We start from the raw sequence: 24,219 nt of genomic DNA on the forward strand, positions 1-24,219 counted from the left end.
TTTATTACTTGGGCTTTGGACACATGAGGGAAAAGAGAGCCTTAGAACTCCAGATCATTCTGTGTGGAAAGGTTCAGGAATCAGGGTATAAGATAAGGTGGGCACAGGAAGGCATGCATTTGAAACAGGAGTTCTGCTCATAAATGAAAGAACACATGAAAGATGAGTTAACAACCAATCCAAGGTGAATCCAGGATTCTGTATTGGGCAGATAGACAGTAAGATCTAAGCCAACTGAAGTATCCTGTTTAGATACTGGACCAGAGTAATTTACTGCCATTGCTCTAGGAGGGGGCATTGTGCCATCCTCTTAGAAACTGGAACTGAAGAAGCCACTGGCCATTTCAATTCTATTTTAATCTTTTTTTACCTATTTCTTAGTACATTCCAGACACTGTGCTAGGCCCCATCACACATAAGATCTTGGCATTACTTGGAGCTAAGTACTATATGCCTTTGGGTAGCCTTTCCCTTGCATTGCTTCTTCAGGAAAACGTTAATATGTCAAATAACAACCTACAATGAAGGATTTTACCATGGGCTTTTCTATTTCTATTTTTGCTATACACACTTAGATCCTCAAATGAATATATTAATAGCAGAATTCCCCCAAAGGTGGATTGCTCATAGTTATTAGACCAAAAAACAAAAACAAACAAAGAAAAAAGCTCCCCAAATCCATAAACACACAAAAGACTGAAGGTTTCCAACTCCAAAATATTTAGGAAATGGTAGGTTAAACAGAGTTAGGTTATTTAAATGTTACTGCAGTGCATATCAGAGTCTTTCAGTTTGATAATATGAAGTGTATGCTGAGTTTCCCAAAATTATGGCCTGGGAATAGTTTACATTGAAGCATATTGAGAGATTACTGTCCTGTAGCACAAATTGCTTAAAATCCCAATGTCCCAGTTTCCTCCATATCTATCCTCAGGAAATATCCTCCATTGCTATCCTCAGGATAACTCAGGGAGGGATGCTGGATATGGTCCAGCTGGTTGTACTTCCAAAAAGGTAAAGACAAAAAGGGATCTACACAGAGGCCCCAAAGGAGATCAAGGCTAATAGAGAGTTCTCCCCTTATTACTCTATGTACTGTTCATTACTCTTCAGTACTCAAATGAATGAGTACTATCTATGAAGCCAGTATTCTTTTTTTGTTTTTTTTTGCGGTTCGCGGGCCTCTCACCGTTGTGGCCTCTCCTGTTGCGGACCACAGGCTCCGGACGCGCAGGCTCAGCGGCCATGGCTCACGGGCCTAGCCGCTCCGCGGCACGTGGGATATTCCCGGACCGGGGCACGAACCCATGTCCCCTGCATCGGCAGGCGGACTCTCAACCACTGCACCACCAGGGAAGCCCCGAAGCCAGTATTCTTTAATCTTAAAATGGCAGCGAATCTGAAGGGTTATAATTGAAATGTATAAAATTATAAATGCCATCCACAGGTTGCCCATACTATTCAATCAAACTCTAGAAGACAGAACTGACTACATGAACCCTCTCCTACTTGCATCCTAAGGATTAATTTATGGGTAAGAGGTCTGTAAAGGTTGTTAATAGGAAATCAAACTTTTAGAGCTATCTCCTAACTTTTGGTGATGATGGACCATGAAACAGAATACCAAGTTGAATGAATCAGTTTGGCAGAAATATACATAGGGACTGAGAATTTTCTTCCTTCAAAATCATGTCTGTACACAGGATGATGGATAACAAATATTAGATAGTCCAGAAATACTTGAAAGAATGAATGGAAATAGATTGTAAAAAACAAGCAGGTGTGCTTCAGAGAGTTCATAAAAGTTTTTCAAAATGATAAGAGGAAATAGAAATCATGTGATTAATTAGAAAGGTGTGATGGATTGGTCTGTAAATTAAAGGTAGATTAATTTTTCTTTTTTATTCATTATTGATTCCTGAAGACTAAAGTGGAAAGTGTTTATTATATATGCATAATATCTAGAAAATAAAATTAGATTTTCAAAATGAACTTTGTCTTCCCAGGGACCACAGAACAGGCCATGGGTGAATTTCTTCATCAAGACAGAGGCTTACCATTAGGACATTTTTGATTGTCTAACAGACAGGAAATTGTTATATAATTAACAAATACATTTGCCACAGCAATGGAAAAATTCAGATGTGCTTAGGAGCCCCCAGTGAGGATAATGATAGCTGAGTATATCCTTCCTTGAAAACAAATGCAGCTCAAGTTTTTTGTATTCTTGTTATTTAACAAATTGCAGTGTGAATGGATATGTAACAAAGCCTTGGAAATGTGTTTCCTATCAGTAATTGCATTTCTTTGTAAATTACTGGCCTTAACTACATTGAAAACCCCTGCCTTTATAATTCCCAAGATCAAGTGTCTGATATAATATTACAAAAGGGTACCTGAATAAGAGAAACCACTTCTTAATGGAATTGACCAGTCAACTCAATAAAACAATCATTTGGATCAGTTTTTTCCACTAATTAGCATTTTTTGATATGACAGTTTCTCTTGCTTTACATAGGACACACCATATCGATGCATTTCCCTACATCATGCTCAACCAGGGAATTTAATTTGATTAGTGTTTTGCATATACTAAAGTATTATTTCCATCTAGACACATTCAGGCTCCATGGGGAGATGTCAGAGTGTTGTTCTTGTTGTTTCCATGAAACATTCTATCCAAAATGATCACAAAGAAAGAACTAACCCAAGGAAAAATAAAGACTATACAGCACAGCCAAAACAAACAAGCAAGCAAATGAAAAGGACACATTGAAAAAGCGCTAAGTTAATACCGTGGGACAAAAATAATTAATAAAGATAAAATTAGGAAAATGGCTCAAAACTTTTTTTTTTCTACTTGGTGGGATTTCACTGTAAAGCAAATACCTTGTTTGAGTTATTTGCTCATATTTGTGTAAATATTTGTGTGTGTGTGTGTGTATGTGTGTGGGGTGTGTGTGTGTGTGTGTGTGTGTAATCTCTTGCCCATCTCTTTTGTCAGGAACCATTAAATGCCGTGCCCAGAGAGATGTTGTAAATCAGCTACTATAAAATTAGGGTATGCTAGAAACTCATAATTAAATGTATAAAATTATTTTACAAGACCAGACAACAGTTCTACATTTTATGTTATATTAAAAACTGAGGAAACATCATTTGTGAAATCTAATAAGGCAGAACATTATTATGTTCATATTGAAAGCCTGATTTATCTGAATGGATTAAGGGTGCCTTGTGCAATATCTTGTATTAGTTGACTAATTCTTGTCCTCATTAATGTTCTGAGGCAACTGTAACACCTACAAGTAAATATCTATTCAAAATAATTTCAGAAACATTGTTTAATCATCACAGACAGAATATTGTTTGCTGTGTTACTGCAGATTAAATAGCATAAATTTACTTTTATATCCCTGAAAAAAAGAATTTGAAAAGCAAATTAGTGAATGGCAGAGCTGTCACCCTTGATAAAGATGTTTCACATCTTTGGAGAGCTTAAACATGATACACTGAAGGGTGTTCACTGTGAGCACTAAGTGGTTTGTAAGATAAAAGAGAGAAACCAGAAGTGAGAAGGTTTCTATTACAAACCTAGTCATATCATGTAAAGGTATGGCATGGATTATATCCCACTGCTGCCCTTTCCCCTCCCCCTCATCTGCCAGAACTTCAACTGTCCTCTATGACATACAACTGAGCAGGAGACGTAGAATCACATTTTTCACAGGGATTTGAAATGTCTTTGTGGTCATGGTCTAGCAGTAATAGAAACCATATGCTGTGGGTCAGGAGGTAAGCTATCTTGAAACAGAAGAACCCATCCCTTGGCCTGATGACCTTGGGAAAAGTTAGTCATTTCAATGCATTTTTCCTTGAAGTGATGTGGGGATTGTTTGGGCTACTTTTTCCTCTGTGTCACCCTAAGTTGTGAGGGGGGTAACCACCTATTATCCATAAAGAGGATAGTGTCAGTGATAAGCAAATTGTTAATGGCAGTAGCAATAAAATTCTCTTCCAGGGTACCTGTTAAATGATTTGTTGTAGATTGATTTGCATTTCCCGTTGTGATTTTAAACTCCTTTTGGCTTCCTAATACTTTAAAACAGGAATCTGATGGAATGAGAGATAGCATGTAAGAATTTGATTTAAGCTGAGTACTTTGTAGACATTCGAAAACCAGCTTGCGTCTTAAATTACATTGCCTCTGGAATGCCAGCATGTAAGACAAAGCAATATGATCTTGTAATGGCTGTCGGCCCATCTCCAGTTGACACACACATGTGAATTACATGGACTGGGTCACTTGAGGTTTCCCACTTCCCATAAAATAATGTTTATCGTGGCCTGATGGGACTCAGAATTGGTCCCTAAGTAAGTTTTGCTCTAGTCTCTTGAAGTGATCTGTGAGCATGTCCCCCGAATTGACAGTGACTTAGAGGCCTTGGCTGTTTAAAATGCTGCTGGTGGGCAGTCATCAGAGGGCCAGTAGTTTGGTATAACTGTGTGGTTGTTTCCTGTAAAATTCAATGGCCAGAGTGTGTGTGCCCACCTCTCTCCATTTGTACCATCAACACATAAATCCAGGCCTTTATCATTTCATACCATGACCGTCAATGTGGCCTTGTCTCTGGCTTCTGGTCTACCAGTCTTAGCTCCCCTTTTACCATCCCAACTCTGATCTCCTTGCTAAATTTTCCTAAAACAACGATCTGATCATCTCATATCATGTTCTAAACTTTCCTTGTTGTTTTACTGCCTACAGAATATAAAAATCGAAGCTCGTTGCCGTATGGTTAGGAGAGAAAGCAATTGCCTAACTTACTGGCCTCTAAAGGAAATATTAGAACTTCTCTTTAAATTTATTTTTCTCATCCTTCTAAATTTGTATGTCTGTGTATATTTCATAACATATATAATTTACCAATGTATTAGTACATAGATATAATTGATGAATAAATATACATATATTAGGGTATGCTCAAAATACATTTTACTAAAAGAATACACGCACACACACACACATTGTAGATCATTGATGTAACTTCTTTCTTTCCTTTCTCCTTTTCCACAGTTTGGGCAAGGCAGGTGTATTAAATCTGTCCTGTTGGTAGACCCAGAACTAATCTAGACACACTCTTTAAGTCTGCTACAGGTGTTTAGATTTGCTTAGCATATCCTTGAGACAAAGGCAATTGGTAAATATGGTCTAGCCGTGTTTCACCTCTTTTCTTTCTGACTCTTTTTGTTCTCTTCGGAATATTTCAAAGGGGCTACCAATCAGGTTCTTCTGTTTAGCCTGGGCTGGCTCTTGTTTTCTCATTCTCGTTAACTCCTTTACTGGACTCTTTATGCGTATTCTGGTCTGTACATATTCTCTCCCATTCTCCCTGGTAGTTGTCTTTCTGTCAGTCGTAACCTATAGCACTATGTTTCGATGCTTTCAGCCGCACGCAGTCTTCAAACCCCAGGCACTCCATGATTATGTAGGGCTACAGGTACTACCAAGGCCACCACTGCCACATCACCAAGCTATCCCACCCCCCGGGCATTCACTTTACCTCTTATACTTCCTCCACTGCATGGAGACCACAGTGCTAATTCTGAGACCATCCTAGCTTTCTTCTTCATGGTTCACTCACTTTGATTATGAGTTGTCTGGCACTGGGAGCTGCCATGGTCTGAGGCTCTCGATATTCCATACTCTCTTTGTGGTAGTATAATGTATTTTTCTCCAAAATCTCAGTTGTCTGGGAGGCAAAGGTCTGGCTCAGAAAGGTTGATTGAAGGACAGCTCCTCAGGACACTAACTGCCCTGACTAGATCCTGTTTCCATTTTTTTTTTTTTTCCACTTTAGTCTAAATATATATACGTCCAGACAAAAGGGATACACCTTTTTCTCAAGAAGAGAAGTATTAACAGACATTCCCAGGCAAACCGGTCCTTATGATTACCGTGTTTAAAGTCAGCCCAAGACAACTAACTGTCAAAAGGACAGTTGGATATCTTCTTCTGGAATATCAACAGAAGAAGAAGGGACTTCCGAAGCTCCCAGTGCACTCCCCATGAATGATGTCTGCATTCAAGTTCTGCGTGTTCTGGCTATGTCTGCCTCCTTAAACTTATCTTCTGTCTTCTCTCTCTAGTATTTCGGTCATTTTGAACTATTCTCCATTCCTAGACAGCGCCTACCTCGCTGCCTTTGTCCCTGGCCTAAAAAGCCTCCCCAGCCACCACCTACCTGTTGAAATCCTATCCATTCTTGCATACCTAGCTCACATAATAGTAATGATCATCAAACAGCCTTTGTTAACCATCTTCACCAAAAGTAAACTCTTTCTCATCAGATGCCCTGTGGCATTTATTTTGTGGCATTCTTAAGATAGCCTTATCGCATCCTGACTTGATGGTTATTCTTGTATAGTTTAAAAAAATTATTTCTATAATACCTATCCTGCTAGTTCATAAGTTCTTTTAGGACGGTTTCTATGTCATATTCATCTTTGTATATTCCTGACTGCCTAGTTATAATGTTATTAATATATAGGAGGCACATTTGTATTTCTAGAGGAGATTATATGACTGAATGAAATGTTTCTTCTGATGGAATTTTTTAACCTAACACTGCTGAGAATTTTCCTGTCAGCAAAGAGACAGTAGTGTATCCTTCTGACATTCCTTTGAGGCACATGTTTATTCAGTGTCCACCCTCTTACAAGAAGATATTTAATAAAAAAAGAAAATCGGTAGCTTGATTATATGCTTAGCCAAGAAATTTATTTTGCAGTTCTAAGGAAAATCTCCAGCAAACCCAATTACTCTCCCAGCAATGCACTTCAAAGGAGAGACGAATGCATTTCTTGTACAGAATTCTTGGATATGTTTGATCATTAGTCAGGGCAAGTAGTTTGACTTGAGGCTATTTACTCAGCAGGAATAAAAATTACAGCATTGCTTCAACCACGAGGAGTGTCCCATCCCTTTCCCAAGCAGAATTTAATTTGATCTGTCAGAGAAGTAATAGAGGTTTGCTATAGAAATGAGTCACGATCAGTAAGATCTGGTTGACTTTTGGGCTATTAAATGCTCCTTCCCCTCAAATGGCCTTTTTCAGGAATAATGATAACAGAGACACTTGTCACCCAGTAACTGACTGAGGACTTGAGAATTTCACAGCAGTGGTTATTACTGAAACAGTTTTTGTTTTTCTCAGTCTAAGCCTTGCTCTTACACTTGTGTGTTTTTTTTTTCTCTTAATACATGTAAGTGGTCTATGGCTGATATTTATTTCAAAATATAATGTAATATCGTTAGACTTCTAATTACAAATATACAAAAGTTTTGTGGATAAAATCAATTTATGGAAAAAATGGCTTTAAATGTTAACTTTTAAAAAATACTAAGTACCTATTGTCTTAGTGTATATACTTCACACTTTCTGGGGAAAAAAAAATTGCACATCACCTTTCAACATGTAATTTTTCAGCATTTAAATTTTTAATTAAATTTAATTTCAGTTTATAAGGTGTTTATTACCATTTGGCACATTCTTCAGCTAAAATAATTAACAACGATAATTAAAACTTTCCATGCTTGATTTTCTTATCTCAGTTTTTTAGGAAAATAATGCTTTAAATTTATAGAAAATAAAGAAACTGGTATATAATCCCAGGTGCATTAGACAATATCTACTTATAATTTTTCACCATGCACAATGCTGAAAGCAAAATTATTTTTTAATTTTTAGACAAAAGAAATATACAAAGAAAGCACTGGTGAATCATTTGTTATTGGTTACTTTTAAAAAAAGAGTAAAACTACTTCTGTAACATTAATTTTAAAAACTTAATTGCCATGTTCTAATGGGAGTGTAATGAGTTTTCCTCACAGTGAACTCTAATGAGTTTATGAACGTGCTGCCATATTTATGGTAGAGGCTATGCAAATTTGATTCATGTTTATTTATGCATGCGTTACATTTGGGAATATATTTAGGGACCATAAGGTTGCTGGAGAATTTGTTACAGGAAAGAAAACTTATGAATAGGACTTCTTATCCCAGGAGTGGAATTAGGTAAAATTAACAGAGAATTGAAGTTATCTTTGATCATGATTTTTTATTACATTTTTATTCACTTTGAGGAAGTGTTGCCTGCTTCTTTTGATGTTCAGCAGAGCAGTACAATGCAATATACAGAAGCATAATGTTGAATTTTCATAATAATGCTTGTGATGCAAATGAGGCACACTTCAAAAAGCAGGTTGATTAGCATTTCTTGGTAAGATGACAGTCCCCTCTTTTTTAAAATTTCTGTTCATTAGTTTTATCGGTAGATTACATATCCAGATTTAAAATTTGAAGTGCATACTTTTTGTTTATAATTATAATGTGAATTTAAATAGTTTTAGATTGTGCGTTTAAAACAATTCTTCTGCCACTGAATTACACTCTGAATTAATGAGCTGTTTGCCACCTCAGAGCCCTTTGCTTTGAAATTCAGTCCGGTTTAAAGTGAACTCCAACCATTTCAGGCCTGCATCTCACAAAGGGTGGGGGGATTAATGAGCTCCAGGGGCTCCGTGGCTCTCTTAGGGGCATATATCACTAAATTCTATCCTCCCGAAACGTTATTCTTTTTTTTTTTTTTTTTGCGGTACACGGGCCTCTCACTGTTGTGGCCTCTCCCGCTGCGGAGCACAGGCTCTGGACGCACAGGCTCAGCGGCCATGGCTCACAGGCCCAGCTGCCCCGCGGCATGTGGGATCTTCCCCGACCGGGGCACGAACCCGTGTCCTCTGTATTGGCAGGCGGACTCTCAACCACTGCGCCACCAGGGAAGCCCGGAAACGTTATTCTTATGCAGGAAGATGGGAGTTGAATGTAGAGAAACGGTATTTAAACAAATGATTTGACAATTGCTGATGAGGAGTGGTCTTATACCCCACTAGGCATCTATGAGACAAGGGCTTTTGCCTTTTCTAACTGAAGCAAAATTAAAATTGATGTGTATTCTAATAAGGCTACTACTGATGTAAAAACAATGCTTCTTTAAGGTTTATTACCTAACTTTGTTTTCATTTTCACTTAATGGACTTTCTAGGGCTTGGACAAAGAACTTACACACGCTTCCACCCATATATTCTAGCCGACTTATAAAACCTTCTCCCTAGCTACTGTATAGGAATGACTGACATTTTCCTCCTCTTAGAACTTCTCAAGGCATCTTCATAGTCTATATAATGGAGAGAGTAAAAATGTGAGAAAAAGTTGTCCGTTTATCTTCAGAGTAGAATTTCTTGGTCAGCTGACAATCCCCTCTTTTGAAATTCATGCTTAGTAATTCTATGAGTAGATTACACAGCAAGAGTTTCAGACTGAGGCAATCAAACTCTTTACCTCTGGGGAGAATTATCTACCTAAAGTTGTCCCACTTAATCTGGACAGCCTGGGCTAGGGATGGCAAATTCATGGTAATCCTGTAAATATTTCTTCTTCTCAGGCAGACATCACTCATCAATCACAGCCTTTTTCTTCATGGAACCAACACTCTTCACTAAGACACAGCCTCAGAATTCTTCTCAACACTATGATCCAGGCAGCCTCTACCTGTTGACCAGAGTTGACAGGTGAAATAAACATATTTGCCACTCTGGCCTGGTCAGCCCTCTTTGCCATAGTTAGGTGCTGTGACCACTTGGACAAACCTACAAAATCCTAGCCTATCTTCAGCTTCCAATTACACAGATGTTAAGGTGGGATGATATTGCCATCTTTGAGTTGATGAAATACGGTATTCTCTTTATTCGTCCTGATGCCCTTTTTACTTGGATTCAACCTTTTTCTACCTTTTCCTTCCTGGCTGATCATCCTTGTCATCTACATTTCATTCCTCCAACTTTATTCAGGTCTTACTCCTGACCTCACCATTGTTTTACCAATAGAGTGTGAAAATACTTTCTAATGGATAAATTGTCATCTTCGATTAAAGATGTGTTGATGTTGCAACTCTAACTTTGGCATGCCACAGGTGTTATGGAGCAAATTGTGCACCCACCAGGCATTATTTGATGTCCTTGCTCAAGCCCTCCCTTGACAGGTAGTAACACTCATATCTAAAAGCAAGGGAACTTTCTGCTCGTGGACGCCGCCGAGTAAGCATCTTTGACTCCCCCCCCCCCCCGCCCCCGCCAACTGCCGTCATGTCTTAACTCAGAGTCATCCAAAGAGCCCGAACAGCTGCGGAAGCTCTTCATAGGAGGTTTGAGCTTTGAAACAACCGATGAGAGTCTGAGGAGCCATTTTGAGCAGTGGGGAACGCTCACAGATTGTGTGGTGATGAGGGATCCAAACACCAGGCGCGCCAGAGGCTTCGGGGTTGTCACGTATGCCACTGTGGAGGAGGTGGATGCGGCCATGAAGGCAAGGCCACAGGAGGTGGATGGAAGAGTTGTGGAACCAAAGAGGGCCGTCTCAAGAGAAGATTCTCAAAGACCTGGTGCCCACTTAACTGTGAAAAAGATTTTTGTTGGTGGCATTAAAGAAGACACTGAAGAACATCACCTAAGAGATTATTTTGAACAGTATGGGAAAATTGAAGTGATTGAAATCATGACTGATCGAGGCAGTGGCAAAAAGAGAGGCTTTGCTTTCGTAACCTTTGATGACCGTGACTCTGTAGACAAGATTGTCATTCAGAAATACCACACTGTGAATGGCCACAACTGTGAAGTAAGGAAAGCCCTATCTAAGCAAGAGATGGATAGTGCCTCACCCAGCCAAGGAGGTCGAAGTGGTTCTGGAAACTTTGGTGGTGGTCGTGGAGGTGGTTTTGGTGGGAATGACAACTTTGGTCATGGAGGAAACTTCAGTGGTTGAGGTGGCTTTGGTGGCAGCCGCGGTGGTGGTGGATATGGTGGTAGTGGGGTTGGCTATAATGGATTTGGTAATGATGGTGGTTATGGAGGAGGCGGCCCTGGTTACTCTGGAGGAAGCAGAGGCTATGGAAGTGGTGGACAGGGTTATGGAAACCAGGGTAGTGGCCATGGCGGGAGTGACAGCTATAACAACGGAGGAGGCAAAGGCGGCTTTGGCGGTGGTAGTGGAAGCAATTTTGCAGGTGGTGGAAGCTACAATGATTTTGGCAGTTACAACAGTCAATCTTCAAATTTTGGACCCATGAAAGGAGGAAACTTTGGAGGCAGAAGTTCTGGCCCCTATGGTGGTGGAGGCCAATCCTTTGCCACACCCCGAAACCAAGGTGGCTATGGCGGTTCCAGCAGCAGCAGGAGCTATGGAAGTGGCAGAGGTTTTGATTACTGCCAGGAAACAAAGCTTCGCAGGAGAGGAGAGCCAGAGAAGTGACAGGGAAGCTACAGGTTACAACGGATTTGTGAACTCAGCCAAGCACAGCGCTGGCAGGGCCTAGATGCTACAAAGAAGACATGTTTTAGACAATACTCCTGTGTATGGGCAAAAAAAACTCGAGGACTGTATTAGTGACTAATTGTATAACAGGTTATTTTAGTTTCTGTTCTGTGGGAAGTGTAAAGCATTCCAACAAAGGGTTTTAATATAGATTTTTTTTTTCGTTTGCACCCGTGCTGTTGATTGCTAAATGTAATAGTCTGATCACGACGCTGAATAAATGTGTCTTTTTAAAAATAAATAAATAAATAAATAAATAATAAAAGCAAGGGAAGATGACAGCAGCCAGAAGTCCCGTTGCCCATAAAAACAGGCTCCTGACCCCTCCGCTGGCATTTGTGTCTCATCACAGCAAATCTGGATGCAAGAAAATCAAAGAAAAGGAATATTTTCTGAGTCCTGGAGAGATCTATTACTTCAAGACCCCAACCCAAGTTCTGCTAAAGATTATGTATGCTTCTATGTTAGATTCTCAAAATTTAGGTTTTTTACAGATCACAGCGACTAAATGAACTATCACTAATATGGTAAAAAGCACATGGGAAAGAGAGCCATAGTTTAAAAATACAGAGTATTTCTAGACATCTAAGATATTACAATTCTGTTTGCAATTCGTTACCTGAGAAAACAAAAGAGCCCAAAGATGGGAAGGTGAACGTCTCATGCCTGCAGTACATGGATGATTTGAAGCTCTATGACAGTTCTAAAACCCAGCCTAATATAGTATGAAACATTCTGAAGAATGCTATTGAAGATATGCAAATAGAGTTTGGAATGGAAAATGCAAATCATTTGGACTGGCACAGGGCCAATTTATTCACTCTCAGCGAATAGCAGAACTTCACAGGTTTAACTCATGGGGAAATATACACATGTAGACTTCCTTCAGGTGAGGAAAGATTCAGCATGCAGCCAGCATTAAATATTTGAGTTTTGTTTGCCACTGTTGTATCAGGTGTGTGTTAACTGGAGTGTTTAATTCACATCCTAATGTCATTTCAGGAGCTATTTAGTTCTCTTCTTGATGGAGACATGAGGTAATCCAGGGCACCACAAGCTGCTGGGCAGGTTTTAGAATATCCTGGTTTAGTTGCAGCTGGAAGCTCTAAATAATTCCGAATACTGAAGAGATTACTATACACAGCACAGTACGTTTTAGTTGGAATTAGGTCTATATACATATACATAAACTCATGATATTGGAAGATGAGGTCTCATGTGAATTTACAAAAAGCTTTCTGTCTAGGAAAAGAAGTGGTGGTGTCTTTGGGAGCAACACAAAGAACTAAGTTGTCATTGAGACAAAGAATTAAAAAGGACAGCTCATTTTATTTATGATTTTTTTTAAGCCTATGCAGGTGACTTTTTTAGTTTTGGGACTTGGACATTTTGATTTCATTCTCCCTGGAGAGCCACCTAAACTGGAGGCTGGACACCAGGTTACAAATTTACCTTCCCCTTGAATTTGTAGCCCCTAGGGAGATGGAATTGTTTAGTTGCTGATGAACTTTGGTCCCCAGCACAGAATAATTACAGTGGAATATAATGACAGTTTGAAGAGCATCGGGGGGATTTTACCAAATTCTATTTACTCTTCCCTCATCCCATTTACAGGTCAGCCTATTAAAGTTGTGGCTTCTTGGTAGATGGTTTCCATGGAGGGACACAATTTCATCTTCGGATAAACTATTCTAGGGTTAATTTGAGTCAACAAACATTGATTTGTGTTTCACATGTGAAATATGATGCTGTCATAGGAGTTATAGGGGTACTAAGATGAATGTGAAAATCTGCTTGGCCTTCACTAAGATGGCTTGAGGGTCATGTATGCAAAGATGTGCACAGTTAAAAGGTAAAATGTAGTGAATGTTATCATGGAGGCATAAAGTAGTCAGCTTTGGAGACAAAGAGATATGTAGGGATGAAAAAGACATCGACAGCCATTTTGATTTGGGAGCTCACTGTGACTGTAGGGAAAACAGCTTCATTAGAGTTGTGGTGAGGCAGAAATTGCAATGGGAGGGGGAAAAATGCAGTGGGCACAGGAAGGAGTAAAAGGTAAAAGCAGAGACGTAAAAGTGTAACAGTCTTTCAAGTAGTTTGGTAGAAGATGGGAAGGGGGACCTGTAGCTTTGTCACCTTTGCGCATTGCAAGCCCGTGTAGCGTCCTCCTCTGGGAGAGCCTATGGCAACATTAGATATGGGAGCATGCCCTGGAGATGGCTCTGTAGCAGACCTCCCACTCTGTAGTTGCCAGCCAGAGATCACATTTCAGTACTGTGTCACAGGACCCCTGCACCCCCATGTGTCCACCTGATCTGGGGTACAAGACTAGGGAAAGCAATGAGAAATACTTGTCCACCTGGAGGCAAAGTTTGTGAAGAGATTTTCTTCCACTGCTTAGTATTAATAATGCCCTTGGTTGGGAAGCCACCCATGTCCTCACATGGGCCAAGTTTAATTCTATTCTGTTCTATTCAACAAACTTATCCCTAGGTATTCTGTGTGAGGCCCTGCTTTAACTCAAGGTCTACAGCACGGATAAAAGAGGTTCCTGCCCTCAAGAAACGCAATCTCTCTGGGGAAGCAAGAAACAAAAGTAGCATTTCATTATAGTCTGATGAATATAGGTACAGTGGAGGAATGAATGACAGGTTGTGAGGGTCCAGATGACAGGCACTTAGTCCAACCTGGGGCATCTCAGACGCTTCTCGAGCCGAGTCTTGAAAGATGGGTGAGAATTATCCAGGAAGCTGAGAAAAAAAAAAAAAAAAAACTATAGAAATACTCAGGAGTATGAACCAAAGTGTGTGGTTAGTTAATCACATGAGGGTATGGCTAACGTGGGAGTGCTGCGAGCTGTGAGATGTGCCTAGAGAGGGAGGTGGGGCCTGGCCCTGGAAGGACTAACATGTCACATCCAGATTCCTGGGTCTTATTGTATAGATAATGGTGGAGTATGGTTACTATAGTGATTTAAGCAGGAAGCGGCTTGAATATTTTAGTCTTTTACAGAGATTATTCTGACTGAAGTAAGTGTGTGTGTGTGTGTGTGTGTGTGTGTGTGTGTGTGTGTGTGTGTGTAAGGATGAGCTGGGCAGAGACCAGTTTGGAATATAAAGTGACAGACCAAGTAAGAAATCATGGCCTGAATGAGGCCAGAGGAAGTGAGATTGGAGAGGACAGGTAAAACTGTTTCTTAGTGACCGAATGCTCTGGTAGAGAGTTGGGGGCTTTAGGTGCCTCTGGAATTCTGGCCGTGTTGACTAGAAGTGCTTTTGTGGCTCAGTGAGAACCATCTGCTTGTCTAAATGATGATTCTCATAGACATTTTCAAAATAGGGTGGAGTTTGGAGGCAGAAGATGGAGCTCTATAGAGTCAAAGCAAGGAGGGGGAAAAAAAAACATGAAGGAAAACAATAAAGAGAAGTGGAGAGGGCATGCTATTATTTGCTGTCTCGACCGATGTCTTAGCTCACCTTCAGTTTTCCAGCAATACTTTTTCTCTATTTTTAAATTTTTCATTACTAAATACCTTAAAAAATGACCATAGGACATTGATGGAGTTACCATGGTTTGCGAGTGTCTGAGAAGCAAGTTCTAGAAGCACTATGTTGGTGGCCAAGTACGTGCTTATATGATTTTATCAGACATCCATAAGGAGCAATGTAAGCCAATAATTTTTGGGGGGTTGCTGAAGTGGAAGAAATGACAAGGGTTAAATAAACAATGAGAAAAATGTAAAAGGAACCAGTAAGCACCACTATAGTTAAATGGACCCCACATACTTATCCCTCAGAGCGTATTTCAGTTGGTTCTGGGTGTGTTGTGTCTGTTGCACCAGGTGGCCAGTTTGCTCATTTGGTTGGAATCCTGGAGTAATGAGGTCAGAATTAGGGGCTTAATATTCCTGCAGGCCATTGGTTTTAACCTAGTCCGTGACCCCAGAAGGACACTTTAAACCTCATCCTCCTCCTAACTTTTGTCTTTGGGTGCAGGGGGGCACCAAGCAGAACGTATAGATGGCTTTCCAGCACGTCTGTCTTCACCAGCAGGAAGCTGTGCTCAGATAGGTAGAATTACTCTTTACATGAAAAGAGCAGGCTATTCCATAATTAGAAAAATTAGAAACTGCTGTGAGAAAGGCAATAACTAACTGGTTGCTGTTGAATACCCATTCTTGAATTTGGTTTGCAAGAAATGGGGATCTGGGAGCCTGTGATGAGAGTTTTTATATCATTGTATTGGTGTACTTAACTGATGACACACAGAACACTGGTAGTCGATAGGCCTAGACTTAACACATGAAACGTCTGACTCAGTGTGACTGGATTGACTGCCTACTTTTATTTTAGGACATTTTGTGTTTAATGATTTGTGCCACATCTTGGGGTGATCCTCTCACTTGATGCAGTGGAGATGAAATAGATTATATTTTACACTACCAGTGTTATGTTTAAAAAACCTCTTTGTTACTCAAGTATAAACATCTGTATCTAATTCAGGGATGAATTCAGGTTTTGTGGGGACTGAAACTTACATGACATTTGGGGTGAGCCCTCTTTGAGAGAAAGAAAACTTATAAAATCTGTTATGAAGTGATTATTAAAACTCATTCTTTCCTTTAATTTGATGAAATTAAAAAAAAATATTAATAGCTGAGAAAAGATTGCCTGGTTTCATAAGTCTTTATTTAGGTTCTTTTTATTTATTTTTAGTTTTATAATTTAATTTTATTTATTTATTTAAACAGCAGGTTCTTATTAGTCATCCATTTTATACACATCAGTGTATACATCTCAATCCCAATCTCCCAATTCATCACACCACCACCCTCAGCCCCCGTCGCTCTTCCCCGTTGGTGTCCATATGTTTGTTCTCTACATTTGTGTCTCAATTACTGCCCTGCAAACCAGTTCATCTGTACCATTTTTCTAGGTTCCATATATGTGCGTTAATATACGATATTTGTTTTTCTCTTTCTGACTTACTTCACTCTGTATGACAATCTCTGGATCCATCCACATCTCTACAAATGACCCAATTTTGTTCCTTTTTATGGCTGAGTAATATTCCATTGTATATATGTACCACATCTTCTTTATCCATTCGTCTGTCGATGGGCATTTAGGTTGCTTCTGTGACCTGGCTATTGTAAATAGTGCTGCAATGAACATTGGGGTGTGTGTGTCTTTTTGAATTATGGTGTTCTCTGGGTATACGCCCAGTAGTGGGATTGCTGGGTCATATGGAAATTCTATTTTTAGTTTTTTTAAGAACCTCCATACTGCCCTCCATAGTGGCTGTATCAATTTACATTCCCACCAACAGTGGAAGAGGGTTCCGTTTTCTCCACATCCTCTCCAGCATTTGTTGTTTGTAGATTTTCTGATGGTGCCCATTCTAATTGGTGTGAGGTGATACCTCATTGTAGTTTTGATTTGAACTTCTCTAGTAATTAGTGATGTTGAGCAGCTTTTCATGTGCTTCTTGGCCATCTGTATGTCTTCTTTGGAGAAATGTCCATTTAGGTCTTCTGCCCATTTTTGGATTGGGTTGTTTGTTTCTTTATTATTAATAACAATAAATATTGAGCTGTTTATATATTTTGGAGATTAATCCTTTGTCCATTGATTCATTTGCAAATATTTTCTCCCATTCTGAGGGTTGTCTTTTTGTCTTGTTTTTAGTTTCCTTTGCTGTGCAAAAGCTTTGAAGTTTCATTAGGTCCCATTTGTTTATTTTTGGTTTTATTTCCATTACTCTAGGAGGTGGCTCAAAAAAGACCTTGCTGTGATTTATGTCAAAGAGTGTTCTGCCTATGTTTTCCTCTAAGAGTTTTATAGTGTCCGGTCTTACATTTAGGTCTCAAATCCACTCTGAGTTTATTTTTGTGTATGGTGTTAGGGAGTGTTCTAACTTCATTCTTTTACATGTAACTGTCCAGTTTTCCCAGCACCACTTATTGAAGAGACTTGTCTTTTCTCCATTGTATACCCTTACCTCCTTTGTCATAGATGAGTTTACCATAGGTGAGTGGGTTTATCTCTGGGATTTCTATCCTGTTCCATTGATCTATGTTTCTGTTTTTGTGCCAGTACCATATTGTCTTGATTACTGTAGCTTTTTAGTATAGTCTGAAGTCAGGGAGTCTGATTCTTCCAGCTCCGTTTTTTGCCCTCAAGACCGCTTTGGCTATTCAGGGTCTTTGGTGTCTCCCTACAGATTTTAACATTTTTTTGTTCTAGTTCTGTAAAAAATGCTGTTGGTAATTTGATAGTGATTGCATTGAATCTGTAGATTGCTTTAGGTAGTGTAGTCATTTTCATAATATTGATTCTTCCAATCCAAGAATGTGGTATATCTCTCCATCTGTTTGTATCATCTTTAATTTCTTTCATCAGTGTTTTATTGTTTTCTGCATACGCGTCTTTTGTCTCCCCAGGTAGGTTTATTCCTAGGTATTTTATTCTTTTTGTTGCAGTGGTAAATGGGAGTGTTTCCTTCATTTCTCTTTCAGATTTTTCATCATTAGTGTATAGGAATGAAAGAGATTTCTACACATTAATTTTGTATGCTGCAACTTTACCAAATTCATTGATTAGCTCTAGTAGTTTTCTGGTGGCATCTTTAGGATTCTCTATGTATAGTATCATGTCATCTGCAGACAGTGACAGTTTTACGTCTTCTTTTCCAATTTGTATTCCTTCTATTTCTTTTTCTTCTCTGATTGCCATAGCTAGGAGTTCCAAAACTATGTTGAATAATAGTGGTGAGAGTGGATCCTTGTCTCATTCCTGATCTTAGAGGAAATGCTTTCAGTTTTTCACCATTGAGAATGATGTTTGCTGTAGGTTTGTCACATATGACCTTTATTATGTTCAGGTAGGTTCCTTCTATGCCCAGTTTCTGGAGAGTTTTTATCATAAATGGGTGTTGAATTTTGTCAAAAGCTTTTTCTGCATCTATTGAGATGATCATATGGTTTTTGTTCTTCAGTTTGTTATTATGGTGTATCACATTGATTGATTTCCATATATTGAAGAATGCTTGCATCCCTGGGATAAACCCCACCTGACGGTGGTGTATGATCCTTTTAATGTGTTGCTGGATTCTGTTTGCTAGTATTTTGCTGAGGATCTCTGCATCTATGTTCATCAGTGATATTGGTCTGTAATTTTCTTCTTTTGTAGTATCTTTGTCTCATTTTGGTATCAGGGTGATGGTGGCCTCATAGAATGAGTTTGCGAGGGTTCTTTCCTCTGCAATGTTTTGGAAGAGTTTGAGAAAGATGGCTGTTAGCGCTTCTCTAATTGTTTGATAGAATTCACCTGTGAAGCCATCTGGTCCTGGACTTTCGTTTGTTGGAAGATTTTTTATCACAGTCTCAATTTCATTACTTGTGATTGGTCTGTTTGTATTTTCTATTTCTTCCTGGTTCAGTGTTGGAAGGTTATACCTTTCTAAGAATTTGTCCATTTCTTCCAGGTTGTCCATTTCATTGGCATAGAGTTGCTTGTAGTAGTCTCTTAGGATGCTTTTTATTTCTCCGTTGTCTGTTGTAACTTCTCCTTTTTCATTTCTAATTTTATTGATTTGAATCCTCTCCCTCTTTTACTTGACAAGTCTGGCTAATGGTTTATCAATTTTGTTTATCTTCTCAAAGAACCAGCTTTTAGTTTTATTGATCTTTGCTATTGTTTTCTTTGTTTCTGTTTCATTTATTTCTGCTCTGATCTTCATGATTTCTTTCCTTCTGCTAACTTTGGGTTTAGTTTGTTCTTCTTTCTCTAGTTTCTTTAGGTTAGATTGTTTATTTGAGGTTTTTCTTGTTTCTTGAGATGGGCTTTTATAGCCATAAACTTCCCTCTTAGAACTGCTTTTGCCGCATCCCATAGGTTTTGGATCATCTGGTTTTCATTATCATTTGTCTTTAGGTACTTTTTGATTTCCTCTTTGATTTCTTCAGTGATCTCTTGGTTATTTAGTAACGTAGTGTTTAGCCTCCATGTGTTTGTGTTTTTTACGTTTTTTTCCCTGTAATTGATTTTTAATCTCATAGCGTTGTGGTCAGAAAAGATGCTTGATATGATTTCAGTTTTCTTAAATTTACTGAGGCTTGATTTGTGACCCAAGATGTGATCTATCCTGGAGAATGTTCTGTGCACACTTGAGAAGAAAGTGTAATCTGCTGTTTTTGGATGCAGTGTCCTATAAATATCAATTAAATCTATCTGGTCTATTGTGTCATTTGAGGCTTGTGTTTTCTTATTTTTATTTTTGGATGATCTGTCCATTGGTGTAAGTGAGGTGTTAAAGTCCCCCACTATTTTTGTGTTACTGTCAATTTCCTCTTTTATAGCTGTTAACAGTTGCCTTATGTATTGAGGTGCTCCTATGTTGTGTGCATATATATTTATAATTATGTCTTCTTCTTGGATTGATCCCTTGATCATTATGTAGTGTCCCTCCTTGTCTCTTGTAACATTCTTTATTTTAAAGTCTATTTTATCTGATGTGAGTATTGCTACTCCAGCTTTCTTTTGATTTCCATTTGCATGGAATATCTTTTTCCATCCCCTCACTTTCAGTCTGTATGTGTCCCTAGATCTGAAGTGGGTCTCTTGTAGACAGCATTATATATGGGTCTTGTTTTTGTATCCATTCAGCAAGCCTGTGTCTTTCGGTTGGAGCATTTAATCCATTCATATTTAAGGTAATTATTGATATGTATGTTCCTATGACCATTTTCATAATTGTTTTGGGTTTATTTTTTTAGGTCCTTTTCTTCTCTTGTGTTTCCCGCTTAGAGAAGTTCATTTAGCATTTGTTGTAGTGCTGTTTGGGTGGTGCTGAATTCTCTTAGCTTTTGCTTGTCTGTAAAGCTTTTGATTTCTCCATGGAATCTGAATGAGATCCTTGCCTGGTAGAGTAATCTTGGTTGTAGGTTCTTCCCTTTCATCACTTTATATATATCATACCACTCCCTTGTGGCTTGTAGAGTTTCTGCTGAGAAATCAGCTGTTAACCTTATGGGAGTTCCCTTGTATGTTCTTTGTCTTTTTTCCCCTGCTGCTTTCAATAATTTTTCTTTGTTTTTAATGTTTGCCAATTTGATTACTATGTGCCTTGGCATGTTTCTCCTTGGGTTTATCCTGTATGGGACTCTCTGCGCTTGCTGGACTTGGGTGGCTATTTCCTTTCCCATGTTTGGGAAGTTTTCGACTCTAATCTCTTCAAATATTTTCTCGGGTCCTTGCACTCTCTCTTCTCCTTCTGGGACCCCTATAATGCGAATGTTTTTGCGTTTCATGTTGTGCCAGAGGTCTCTTAGGCTGTCTTCATTTCTTTTCATTCTTTTTTCTTTTTTCTATTCCGCAACAGTGAATTCTACCGTTCTGTCTTCCAGGTCACTTATCCATTCTTCTGCCTCAGTTATTCTGCTATTGTTTCCTTCTCGTGTATTTTTCATTTCAGTTATTGTTTCGTTCATCTCTGTTTGTTTGTTCTTTAATTCTTCTAGATCTTTGTTGAACATTTCTTGCGTCTTCTCGATCTTTGCCTCCATTCTTTTTCCAAGGTCCTGGATCATCTTCACTATCATTATTCTGAATTCTTTTTCTGGAAGGTGCCTATCTCCACTTCATTTAGTTGTTTTTCTGGGGTTTTATCTTGTTCCTTCATCTGGTATATAGCCCTCTGCCTTTTCATCTTGTCTGTCTTTCTTTGAATGTGGTTTTTGTTCCACACGCTGCAGGGTTGTAGTTCTTCTTGCTTCTGCTCTCTGCCCTTTGGTGGATGAGGCTATCTAAGAGGCTTGTGGAAGTTTCCTGATGGGAGGGACTGGTGGTGGGTAGAGCTGGCTGTTGCGTTGGTGGGCAGATCTCAGTAAAACTTTAATTTGCTTGTCTACTGATGGGTGTGGCTGGGTCCCCTCCCTGTTGGTTGTTTGCCCTGAGGTGACCCAACACTGGATCCTACCCGGGCTCTTTGGTGGGGCTAATGGCGGCCTCTGGGAGGGCTCATGCCAAGGAGTACTTCCCAGTACTTCTGCTGCCAGTGTCCTTGTCCTTGCGGTGAGCCATAGCCACCCCCCGCCTCTGCAGGAGACCCTCCAACACTAGCAGGTAGGTCTGGTTTAGTCTCCTGTGGGATCACTGCTCCTTCCCCTGGGTCCCGATGCACACACTACTTTGTGTGTGCCCTCCAAGAGTGGAGTCTCTGTTTCTTCAGTCCTGTCGACGTCCTGGAATCAAATCCCGCTAGCCTTCAAAGTCTGATTCTCTAGGAATTCCTCTTCCCATTGCCGGCCCCCAAGTTGGGAAACTGACATGGGGCTCAAAACCCTCACTCCAGTGGGTGGACTTCTGTGGTATAAGTGTTCTCCAATTTGTGAGCCACCCAGCAGTTATGGGGTTTGATTTTATTGTGATTGTGCCCCTCCTACTGTCTCATTATGGCTTCTCCTTTGTCTTTGGATGTGAGGTGTCTTTTTTGGTGAGTTCCAGTGTCTTCCTGTCAATGATTTTTCAGCATTTAGTTGTGATTCCAGTTTTCTCGCAAGAGGGAGTGAGAGCACGTCTTTCTCCTCTGCCATGTTGAACCAATCTCCACCTTGGCTTGTTGATAGTAATTTAAGCCAGGCCTTTCTTTACATTGTATTTCTCTCATTATATCTCACATCATTGATAAAGTATTATAGATTCTTTTCCTTGAAATCTTGTTCCCTTTTATTTTTCTTTTCCTTTGTGCTTAGTCTAGTTTTCAGTTGCTCATAGGGGGCCGCATGCAGAAACCTTGCACCCAGCACTTCAGACCAGAGTTCTAGTGCACAAACAGCTGCACCAACACCTCAGCTCTGAGGGACACTGTACAGAAGCTCCATGAATGACACTGAAAGTCAAGATGGCGGCGGCAGGCTGTGTGCAGAGTCTCTGCACCTGGCTCTGTGATCTGAAGCCACCTCATAAGTCTTTATCAGTAACGACACGTACATTGTTAGAACTGTGGTCAAATTTGGGAAAACTTCTTCAGGTCTCTTTTTCGATGAGCTGCAAGATCTTAGGGCAGAGACTAATCTTAAATACTTTTGGAATTGATTATTCTCAGTAGCCAGCTTGTTACCATAACTGTTTCTTATTTTTGCTAATTTAAAAAATATATATGACCATGTGAGCACATTGCTAGGACCCCATCCAAGGCCTTCCAAGGGACTAGTGCAAATGAGGACTCTTAAAGCTTAAGCTCCATTGTAAATTCATCTTGGATCTAACAGCATTATAATTTTCACGGAATCTTTCCCAACAGCATTGTATTCAATAGTCTAATGAGACAGCATAACCCTTGACACTTAGATACAGTGAGTCAGTTGAAGAAGAAGTCAGATTTTGAGTGATCCTTATGAGTTTTTAAATAAAGCACAGCTCGATTCTTATCTCTTGGTTTGACTGGCAGACAATGGCTTCTTTTAAGGTTGTTATGTTAATATCTTTTATCTATTACAAGATTTAATTTATCCTTGATAGCTTGTAAAGAGACTAAATTCTCATGTAAAAGCATGAAAATATTTTTAAAGATGTTATCTTTTATGGTATGTCCTTTATAGTCCACTGACTATATTAGTTGTAGGCATATAAAATATCAAGTCATTTTGACAGATAATATATAAATAAAACATATAGTGTGTCCAAGCCATCATCTTGTACAGAGCATCTTTAACATTTTAAAATGCTATTTCTAAACTTTAAAATGAAACTTGTTACTTAAGAAAGATTTCAGAATAGATACATAGATCCCACTGCACTCTATATGGTTTTCTGTTAAATGTACCAAGATCTGCATTAAGCATACTGAGTTTCATTAAAGATGCTTGGGCTTCCCCCCTTTTCTGTGCCTCTTACTCCTTCTATGTATACAAACCCAGCAACCTAATCAAGTTGCCTTTGATCAAATTTAATTTGGATTTTTCCCTAGTAATGCTGTCTGGTGGCAGATAAATAGAATTTAATTAAAATAAATATCCACAAGATTCAATCGAGCTTAATTATCTGATTTGACTTGGTAAAATTTGGCAGAAAGTCTAGATGTTATAAGATACACCTATACTTGACTTGGATAAAAGTTTAGTAAAACAGAGCCCAGCATTTAGAAAAGGGAGAGGAGGAGGGAAATCCAGTTGTAAAAGCTCTTTATACGTTTAGGTAGAATTCTAAATACATGAAACATGTGCTGTTGAATTTGTACCCACAGTAAAAATCGGGCTGTTTCTTGTTTTTCTGTTCTATTACAACTGTAAAATGAAAGTGTGAAAAGCTAGGCAATCCACCTATTAAGTAGCAATTTAGATTGACAAGCTACTTTCTCAAATTTGATTTCTGGCTCACTTGACTAAATGCTTCTCAGCCTTTAAAGTGGACATGAATAATCCAGAGATTTTGTGAAAATATAGACTCTAATTCAGTGAGTCCCAGTGATGCCCACACTGTTGGTCTGAGGTCCACACTCTGAGTAGCAAGACCCCAGACAGTGAAGTGACAGTAGTTGATATGGGACGGTTGCCACCACTATCACCACCATTATTGTACTGTAATGATATTTAAATAGCACTACCTCTCCATCGTGGAGTGGTTTTACATTATTTCCGTTATCTCAGTTTGGTCTTCACATTGTATAATGCCATGTGCTTTAGCTCAGCTTGATTGTCACTGTTTGTAAAGTTAGTTACATAAGAATATTTATATGAGTCTTTCCCACTCCAGGCCAGTGTGAGCAGCAAAGTGTAGACAGATTTCTC

At 39.2% G+C, this 24,219-nt stretch overlaps 2 protein-coding genes across 2 annotated transcripts in view; both read left to right on the plus strand.

The window, feature by feature from the left end:
* MACROD2 (mono-ADP ribosylhydrolase 2) overlaps positions 1-24,219 on the plus strand; it is a 1,952,988-nt gene that overhangs the window by 812,089 nt on the left and 1,116,680 nt on the right. The gene's annotated exons all lie outside the window — the stretch shown is intronic.
* LOC132505492 (heterogeneous nuclear ribonucleoprotein A1-like) lies at positions 977-11,555 on the plus strand. Its single transcript, XM_060123591.1, is given in 3 exon segments — positions 977-1,014; positions 6,148-6,329; positions 10,216-11,555. Coding segments are annotated over 3 exon segments (1,368 nt in total). The 3' UTR covers positions 11,364-11,555.

The sequence above is a fragment of the Lagenorhynchus albirostris genome, chromosome 15, assembly GCF_949774975.1.
Source record: "Lagenorhynchus albirostris chromosome 15, mLagAlb1.1, whole genome shotgun sequence".
Classification (NCBI taxonomy): Eukaryota; Metazoa; Chordata; class Mammalia; order Artiodactyla; family Delphinidae; genus Lagenorhynchus; species Lagenorhynchus albirostris.